General features: G+C 46.6%; 1 protein-coding gene across 1 annotated transcript; it reads left to right on the forward strand.

Annotated features, from left to right (window-relative positions):
• Positions 1 to 19: 19 nt before the first annotated feature.
• Positions 20 to 9,321, forward strand: hnrnpub (heterogeneous nuclear ribonucleoprotein Ub). The gene is made up of 14 exons (XM_085247549.1): positions 20 to 613; positions 1,850 to 1,964; positions 3,682 to 3,761; positions 4,331 to 4,470; positions 4,562 to 4,661; positions 5,138 to 5,250; positions 5,440 to 5,703; positions 5,809 to 5,928; positions 6,019 to 6,147; positions 6,227 to 6,395; positions 6,504 to 6,785; positions 6,868 to 7,139; positions 7,234 to 7,347; positions 7,428 to 9,321. The coding sequence occupies exons 1-14, from the start codon at positions 166 to 168 to the stop codon at positions 7,476 to 7,478; spliced, it is 2,397 nt and encodes a 798-aa protein (XP_085103675.1). The 5' UTR covers positions 20 to 165; the 3' UTR covers positions 7,479 to 9,321.
• Positions 9,322 to 9,706: the final 385 nt, after the last annotated feature.

A 9,706-nucleotide genomic window follows, 5' to 3' on the forward strand; every position in this document is an offset into this window, starting at 1 on the left:
ACGACTCCTCCCCCACACAGCAGGCTCGCGCAGCTCTGTGCCTGCAAAGGATTGGTTGTACAGCGGGTGCCGTTTGGCGCAGTTTTGAGCTACATCCGTTAACAAAGGGCGTCCATTTATTTATTTCCCGTCTTATTTTAGCGCGTTCGCCGTCAAACATTCACCATGAGCACAATTAACGTCAAAAAGCTTAAAGTTAACGAGCTCAAAGACGAGCTGAAAAAGCGTAATCTTTCGGACAAGGGGCTGAAGGCCGAGCTGATGGACCGCCTGCAGGCCGCGCTGGACGAGGAGGCCCTCGCTTCTCCGCAGGAGCAGGCAGCTGAGGCGGATGACGGTTTCGAGCAGGCCGCCGACCAAGAAGGTATGGCAGAGGAGGAAGAAGGAGAGGGGGAGGGAGAAGGCCCCATTGAAGAAAGCATGGAGGCCAACGAGGAGGAAGAGCCGGAGAGTGGGGGCGACGGCAATGGCGTTGCCGTGGACGAAGAAATGGGCGAGGGAGAAGAGGAAGGAGACGAGGACGATGAGATGGACCCCATGCTCAAGGGAGACGTGGACGACATGGAGAAAATAGATACGGAAGACGGTGAGCCGGGAGAGCAGGCTGCCGAGGGTGAGTCGACAGAATCGCTTATGTAAATGCGGCTGGTTGGATGTGTCGGGTTTTTTTGAGAAAGCGCTAGCGGTGAGGAAATTATTAAATTTGAATGCGTTACCGCACAGCAGAGCGTCCATGTTGAGAGAGAGAGAGAGAGAGATAGCGTGACCTCACTACTAAGCTAGCCAGCGTTAGCACCGGTCTGCAGCTTGGTTAGCAGTCGTGTCGTGACCTTAAGTAGCCACAGTCCAGCCTACTAAAGAGACCTTTAGCGTCACATTGAGAGACGTCGACTAAAATTACTAAAGCGGCTCTAATAAGAAATCTGCTACCGAATTTAGCTTAGTCTGGATTTAAGTTTCGGTTTGGTTAGCGTGTTAGCTTGCCAGCTAGCGTCAGTTTCTTTGTGTCTGTTGTGCAGCGCCAACTAGCTGTTCAACCGGTTAGCTAATTCAGAGGTTCCCGTTGTTCCAGCTGGGGGCGTTGGAGAACATTTGCTTTCACATCCCATTTTAGAATGGATCGACGTGAAAACACAATGTTAGAAATGGCCACTGCAGTGGGCTGTCTTGCCACCCTTTCCGCCTTAATTGTACTGACATCGTGTTTTAGGGTCGTGGCGTTTGCCTTTAAAGGTTGCCGGGAACATCTGAATTAGCTAATCCCAAGATGTGCTGAGAAAAAGAAGGGCGCCGCACTGCTTGTTTAGGTAGGACGTGGGTAGTTTTTTTCCCGTGGTTTTTATAGATAGTGTTGGATGGTCATAGAAATTATGAATCTAGGCAATTCAGTGCAATGTCTCGGGGAGGGGGGTGTAAATCAAGGTCTAAGTAGGCTTTCCCGTTTCCCTGCATGATGCATTTGTCCCTGGCAGCAGTAGATTTGCCCTCCTTTTAATGACATAGATTTGTATCAAAAGCAGTATCTTTTAAGCCCTTTACTGCAGGATAGTAACACTTTACTTATTAGAGACTTGTTTATCCAGCCCCATTCACAATGTTTATACGGGCCAGCTTATATTGTAATTACTACCTGGTCTTTCAAAGCTGTTACAGTTTCCACAGTATGATTGTCTTGTTTTAAGTGTAACGATGAGGTGTTGCCTCCAAGTAACCTTAATACAAATGATAATGGTCGACACACAATGTAACTAATGAACGGGCTTTGTGGGCCAGAACCCCACTGCCAGTCCGACCTCTCTCTCCCAGAAAAAGGAGCACCTCATTCTATATCTTTGTTCTATTTTCAAAGGGGATGCGGACAAAGACACGAATGCTGATCAGAAGAATAAGAAGGGTGTTAAGAGACGCCGGGAGGAACATGGAAGGGGCTACTTTGAATTTATTGAAGAGAACAAATACAGCTGGTAAGGATGGGACAGAGCGAAAATGGCCTTCAGCATCCCTGAAGCGCCATCTATAGCTTTGTTGAATTGTATTGGCTTTAAGTGCCAATGCACATAACTAGCAAGAGGAAAACCCTCATTTTTTTCAAGTATTATACTACTTGTAACATTATTTTCACACACATGCTTTGAGGGTCATCCCTGACTACTTAAAGAACCTTACCATTTACCTTTTTACAGTGCCCACTCACACTGTTTCTTTAATCGACTGCATTCTGTAGCAGAAGTGCATCTATCAAGTCTCTATGAATTCTCACACCTGTTCCTTATGCCAAGTACTGTTTTGGAAAGCCTGTTGTGTCCCCAAGGTGAAACAAGGCTGCTCAAAGGGGAACCCAGAGCAACGTAGCAGATGTGCAATTTTCAGTGGATGGGTGGGGAGAAACTAGCTCGGATTTGTGGAAGAAGGGGTCCACTGCCGCAGGGTAGCAAAAAAGAAAGAAAGAAAGAAAGAAAGCCTCCAACGTCTGTTTGGAACGTCCACGGAGAAGCTCGCTATTGACCGTCCATCGTTACGCCTCGCAATGGTCTATTCTTTTTTTTCTTTTTTCGTTTTGTTTTTTATTTCACTGGTTGTATGATGTCGAAATGCTATTTCTGTCTCATGTATCATGTCCTGTGTGTGTCTGTTTTCATGGTGTGGGTGTGTGTGCATTTGCAAAGTTCTTTCTACCCCTGCTAGGTGACATCATGCATGGGGTGTGTGTGTGTATCTTGGTCAGTGTTTTGTTTTCATTGCGATGTCGATGCACTGAGGATCAACAGGCATATAATGGAATAACTTTTTTAAAATTATTATTTTGGGAGAACCCTCGTCATGAATGTTTAGGCCAGGGCAGCAGAGCTGTTAGCACACCGAAGTATTGCTGCTCCATCGCTTTTCACCCCCAGTTAAACCTTCAGAGCTTAGCTCCATGTAGACGACTACAAGTTCCACCTCAGGCACTGTGTTGTCCACCAGCACCGTAAATCTCCCCACGGCAGCTGTTTGTACGGCATTCTGGGCTCTTTGGGGACAGTTGTGACACATCGAGCTGTAGATAAGAAAGGAGTGATGAGCCCCGCAGTGGTTTCCTTCTCCTAAATGATTAGGAGTTGCACCATAGTTGGATGATGGCAGGTGAAGTGATGCTAAAGCATCATCCTTAATATTTAGAGATTCCTGAACTACAGAGTTGGTAAGTTGCTGTAGTTTTGACTACACTGGTTTCTCTTAAAACATGCTTTCAATGTATTCTGCTTAGCAACACAGTCAAAAGTTAGTGGTGACCTTTTCATCTAGAAGTCAACACGGGGAGGTTAAATATAACTTGCCCCATATCAGTTCTGGAGGCACAAACACGCACTTATCTGACAGTGGAGAGGTCTGCTTGTAGTTTATCACTGTGACTCTCACATAGCCTTGAATACTAGAACAGGTGGACGTGCTTCTCTCTGTGTATCTTTCACATTTTAGATTTCGCTGGATTCTGCAAGGTAAGTGTCTGCTGAGGCCTACAATACAGCCAACATCCAGAAAGTCTGGAGGCTCGCTCAGTTATTTGCTTTCCCCTCTGTCTGTTTCTTCTCCTGTCTACCTAAAATATTCTTCACCAAGTGGTACCCAAGGCATCTATATTTTCCATGCAGTTAAAGTGACGCAAACCTTCTTATACTGACTCTTGGTATCTGTTTTCAGTGCCTCGTCCAAGTCACCTGTTCCCCCGTTGGAGGAAGAAGACGAAGACAATGATGACACAAAAGTCTGCCTGGATAGCTGTATGTTTGCTACTTTTGTACAGGATGTTTTTAGACTTGTCAGCTTCCTTCTGTAAACGACTGCTTAGAAACATTCCTGGAAAACGGCTTCAGAATTGAGCTTGTTCTAATGGACAAATGTAGACATGTTATATTTGATTAACTTCAATGTCACATTTTCAGCATAGCTGAATCGTGCATAACATGGCAGGCACAAGCCGTCTCAGCTTTCTTACGCGTTGCTCTGAGTTGTGGCGTTGCCAGGTGTTCATTTCCTAAAGTCTTATAAATGGGCCCGTTGTCTTCTCCGTGGTGGTTGTAGTATTCGCAGTCCTGAAGCACGACCTGTACGTCAGTGCTGGTGTAGTCATCAAAACGTTTTGGGTTTTTCCTCCCCAGATGTTGAGTTAACCAACAGCAGTGTGGTTAGTAAAACGAGTGTTACTTTACCTGACTAGTTTTTCTGCTCCCTACTAATGAAGGCAGCAGAGGTGATCTAGCTCACCAGTCCCTCCATCCTCAGGATGTATAAATGTGTACCGTCTTGTCCAAGAGTCGTGTCTCAATTTGTACTTTTTCTGCCCGTTCAGACAACTCTGACCTGCACTTTAAGGTGTCGCGGGACCGCTACAGCGCCTCGTCTCTCACCATGGAGAGCTTTGCTTACCTGTGGTCCGGGGGAAAGGCTACATACGGTGTGAACAAAGGCAAAGCCTGCTTTGAGATGAAGGTACGGTAACGATGCTCACATCTTGCACAAATCTCTGAATGGCTCAGTGAGGTCAGTGGAAACGAGTGGTAATGCTTTTCTGTGTGTGCAGATCACTGAGAAGATTCCAGTGAAGCATATTTCCAGCAAGAACATGGAGATTCATGACGTCCAAGTCGGATGGTCCCTGGAAACGGGCACACTGCTGCTGGGTCAGTGCAATGTTTGCCGCAACTCTGTAAACGCAACACTGACTCAGTGTTGGCGGAGCCCGCTGTAACTTTCCATTTTACTCATGGCACAATGCATTCCCAGGATCACTGGATGTACTGGTGTGCTGTAATGTTTTGGCCTCTGAAGGCTGCCAGCATCTTAGGGCAGCAGCTATTTGCTGTGACTCATACAGGCTGAATACCGCTGGGTTAAACATTTACATCAGTTCAGCCCATCAGAGGGTGAACTTTGTATTGAAACACAAACAAACCGAACTGTACTGGGTGTATCCATTTACAGGAAGGTCGTGTCTCTAGGGGTCCCTCTGGTGGCCAGTTGGCTTCATGACACCTTTGTACAAAATGGCTTCAGCTCTGGCTGCGTCACAGCAGCGCTGCGTGGCCTAGTGCCAGCCCAATGATTCACACACCACCTCCACTCTGTATTAATCCAGAAGTGTTTGTCATGTGTTTAGGTGAGGAAGAGCATTCCTATGCCTACTCCGGAAAAGCCAAGAAAACCACCAACTGTGTGACCGAGGAGTTTGGAGAGACCTACGAGGAGAATGATGTCATCTGCTGTCTAATTGTAAGATATGAGATTGTTGTTTGTTTTTAATTTTCCCCTTTGTGTGCAGATGGAAGAACAGTAATGTATGGAAGAGGCAAAGAGCGTTAAACAGAATCATGAGAGTATTAGTTTGACTCTTTTTCCCTTTCTGCTGAGGCAAATGTCTTTGTTACACACTAAAGCTGGAGTGTTGCTCTATTCATGCAGGACTTTGAAGGTGAGGAGGTGGTGCTGTCCTACTCCAAGAACGGAGGCGAGCCAGCTGTCGCTTTCCAAGTCGGCAAGGACTCCCTGAACGGCCGGGCCCTTTTCCCCCACGTCATCTGCCGCAACTGCGCTGTGGAGTTCAACTTTGGCCAGCTGGAGACGCCATATTTCCCCCAGCCGCAGGGCTACACCTTCCTGCAGCAGATTCCTGTCAGTGATCGAGTCCGTGCACTCAAAGGGCCGCAGACCAAGGCTGACTGTGAGGTGAGTAAAAGAGTTTAGGAGCGTTTTTCATTCATGAATGCAAAAGTGCAACGCTGCGGTATCAAAGTTCTCCATATAGTGATCTCAATTTTCTCTCTTTTCCAGATCATAGTCATGGTTGGTCTGCCGGGCTCAGGGAAGACCACGTGGGTGAATAAGCATATCCAAGAGAACCCTGGGAAGTACTACATCCTGGGCAGTGACACGATTGTGGAAAAGATGATGGTCAGTACTCAGACCAACGTTACAGCGTCCCAGAAATAGTTGCTGCTTCTCCCTGTTGGTAGGAAAATGCTCTTTTCTTCTTTCGTGCAGATCGGCAGCATGAAGCGTCAGTCCAAGGACATCACAAAGTTGACTGCCATTTCCCAGCGTGCACCGCTCTTCTTGGGAAAATTCATTGAGATTGCTGCTCGCAAGAAGAGGAACTACATCCTGGACCATGTAAGTGGCTCTTGCTGAGTGTGGTCACAACCATGTCTTTGATGATAGATTGATCAAATGAGCCTCTTTGTCTTTGCAGACCAACCTGTCTGCTCCGGGCCAGAAGAGGAAGATGTGTTTGTTCGCAGGCTTCCAACGCAAGGCTGTAGTCGTCTGCCCGTCTGATGAAGACTACAAGCAGAGAGTCCAGAAGAAAGTTGAGACTGATGGCAAGGAAGTGCCTGAGCATGCTTTACTCAAAATGAAAGGTAAAAGCATTACCGTTGTCTTTACCCTGTTACAGTCCATCACACACTTGGACAGAAGCTATTCCTGGGTGCTGCTTCTCTTATTGAATCGTTTCCGTTCCATTACAGGCTTCTTCTCTCTGCCCGAGGAGGGCGAGAGCTTCAATGAGGTCATCTACGCCGAGCTGCAGAAAGATGATGCTGCCAAGCTCCTGGAGCAGTACAAAGAGGAAAGCAAGACGGCTCTGCCTGCCGAGAAAAAGCCCAACCAGGGGAGCACGACGCCTAAACAGCGCGGTGGACAGCGCGGTGCTGGACGCGGTGGCAAAAACCAGTTTGCCCGTGGTGGCGGACCTGGGCAGAGAGGTGGCAGCCGTGGAGGCTTCCAGAACAGAGGCAACTTCAGAGGAGGTGGGATTGATGGGTGGGAAATGAATGCTCCTTAACAGCACAGTTGATGCTCAAGCTTACCTTTACCCTGGTCTGTCTGCAGCTCCCGGGCCTCGCGGGGGGTTCAACCGTCCTCCTCGCGGCTTTCTGCCGCCCCCAGCCTTCAGAGGAGGATTCCCCAATCGTGGAAACTTTAACCGTGGTGGCGGCCCCATTCCTAGCCTGGGTGGATCCCCCAGGGGCGGCCCGATGAGGGGCAACATGGGACACAGAGGAGGACCCATGAGCAGAGGCGGTCCAGTGAACAGAGGGAACATGAGCAGAGGAGGCGGAGCTAGCATGGGTCGTGGTGGAAACAGGGGTCACCCCCATCAGGTTGGTTTCAAAATGACTCCTGATCAAATTATTGCTCCTCTGACGTCCGTTGATGCATAATCAACTTTTTTTTTTCTTTGTTTTTCCTGCACAGTTTCAGCAGAGAGGGGGGGGCCGTGGCAACTTTGGCAACAAGAACAGCAACTATGGAGGCAACAGGAACGGCATGGATAAAGCCCAGGCCTTCAACCAGAGCTGGCAGCAAGGGGTCAGTGTTTGTGCATCTGCCGTTTGTAGTTGTTACACATAAATCAGGGGATCAAAGTGTTAATGTTCTGTTCTGTGCAGTTCTGGAACCAGAAGCCGTGGAGCCAGCAGTACCAGCCTGGATATTACTGAGACATTTGTTCTAATGGACTGGTGGGCGACACTGGGATCCACCGCTAGCCACGGAGCATCATCCACTCCAACGTTTGCTTACTTTCCTTTAGAACCCACTTTTACTAATGATCGTAAAACTCACGACTGATAACGAGACTAAAGCTAAACGGAGCGACGACATTCCATCGGAGGAGAGCAGGCAGCACGACTGTAACTGAAGCTCTGTATCGTCACACAGATGTACACAGTGTGGGTTCATCCTCATTCAGCCATCTTTTGTTGTTGTTGTATATTTTACCCTCCTCCACCTTTTTAAATGCTTTTAAAACATGTTTGTAATTTCAGGAACCAGAAACGATTAGTCGGCCCAGCAGGCTTTGAAGAGATTTTCTTTTTTCAGGGTTGTGCATTTTATCTGTGCTGTGGTTTTTGTTTTGTTTTTCTTTTTGTATTACAAATTGTAAATATTTTTTTTATGCGTAGTTTGCATAAAGGTTTAAGGAACGTGATGATTTGATTGGAACTTTGGCTTCTTTACAGGAAGCGTTGGTAGCTGGTTGGCCTGTACCTGTCTGTAGAGTCAAACAGCCAGACTGAAGCTTTTCTTTTTGTTCCCACGATCAATCCTGTAACATAAACTCCACAGAGCTACAATAAACACATCGTTGGCTTTTTTACATTCTTCTCGGCTTGTGATTTTTGACTTGGTTCAAAGGTGTGTAAATGACCTTTGAACGGGCCGTGGCCTGGTTTGCTATCAGCCCTGCTAAACACCTCATTGGTTAATAAATAACCTCAAGTGTCTTGTCTTTGATATGTTGTTTCCGGTCCTTCAGCTGTTCAGTACTTTTAATTTGAAAACGTGTTTTGGCCAAGCCATCTTTGAGGACAGAAGGAAGCCATGTTGGTCATACATTATGCTTTTTAAGGTCTTTATTAAAACATTAAAGTTAGAGCACTGACGTTCTCAGGAGATCGTTTGTTTCCTAGATTGTCTTGATTAACGGTTCCTTTTAGTGCAGTAGACTTCTGAGAAACGCCGAGCACTGACCAGTTATAAACGTCTCCACGGTAACGACTTCCCTTTTCTTCCTCGTACTGGTGATTCGTGTAAACCTCGCTCTCTCAGTTTTGATGGTGCCAGTTTAGCACAGAAAGTGGTTTTTAAAAGGAGGCCGGATTGCTCATTTTCACCAGCAAACCTAGAAAGGGCTGCACAGTTTGAAGGCTGACCGCCCGAACCGACCTTTCAACTCTGACGGCGCCGTGTTTTTTGTTTTTTTTTAAATGCTCTGGTGTTGGTGACTGTGTGGCCCAGCAATAACGGCAGCTCCACATATACTGTCTCCACGTCGACCTGGTACCCGGATCATGTTTGACACTAGATTGACTTTTTAACGTTACAATAGATCTGATCAATCCAACAGTTTCTTTAGATTTGTTTTGGTTTGCCCGTCTTATTTAATAAACATGTAAATACTAAATGCATCACTAATCCAGCCATGCACGAATGTTCATGAATTAATAAATGTGTTGTGATAAAGAAAGTATTAGTTTGCCACGTACTGCTGTGTGATGAACTATTTAAATGTCTGGAGAGTTTGACCTTTTATTATACTGGATATTAAAATCGAGCAGAATGCAAGCTTTGGGTTTACAGTATAATCTATAATACAACAGACACTATATTTTTATCGCTTTGTGTTGCAGGTTGTATATCAGGTCTTTTATTAAACCAACAGTGCAAAAGCTCTGAGCTTTTTCAGATTTGTTGTCTTTTCTATCTGACAGTTTTTAATATTTGTGTTTGAAAAATTGGGATTGTATTTTTTTTTGTCTCTATTAAAGTTAAAGAAGCTGGTATGCAGTGACCGTGTGTTTTGTTACAGTTCCTGTAAAATGTTTCCCTGCTTTTCTTTAGAGATAACAGAAAGAAAATCCCCGCTCGCGCCTGCGGCCGGTCTCTCAAGCTCGGGTCCTCTGCCAGAGGCCTGAGGGTCCTGCAGCATCCCAGCTGTTCCCAGGACTGCGCTCTTCTGCACAGAGATCTCCGATGTTCCCGGGATCTGCTGGAGCCACTGGGACCACCGTACCTCAGATTATTGTAATGCCTTGTTTACCAGCCTGGACAAATCATGTCTTTCTCGCCTCCAAGCTGTACAAAATGCAGCGGCCAGGCTACTAACACGTTCTAGCAAGCGAGCTCGCATCACTCCCATTTTATATTCTTTACATCGGCTCCCAAC

The sequence above is a fragment of the Mchenga conophoros genome, linkage group LG15, assembly GCF_057382185.1.
Source record: "Mchenga conophoros isolate Kocher_MC1m ecotype Shallow Benthic linkage group LG15, M_conophoros_male_GT1.1, whole genome shotgun sequence".
Lineage (NCBI taxonomy): Eukaryota > Metazoa > Chordata > Actinopteri > Cichliformes > Cichlidae > Mchenga > Mchenga conophoros.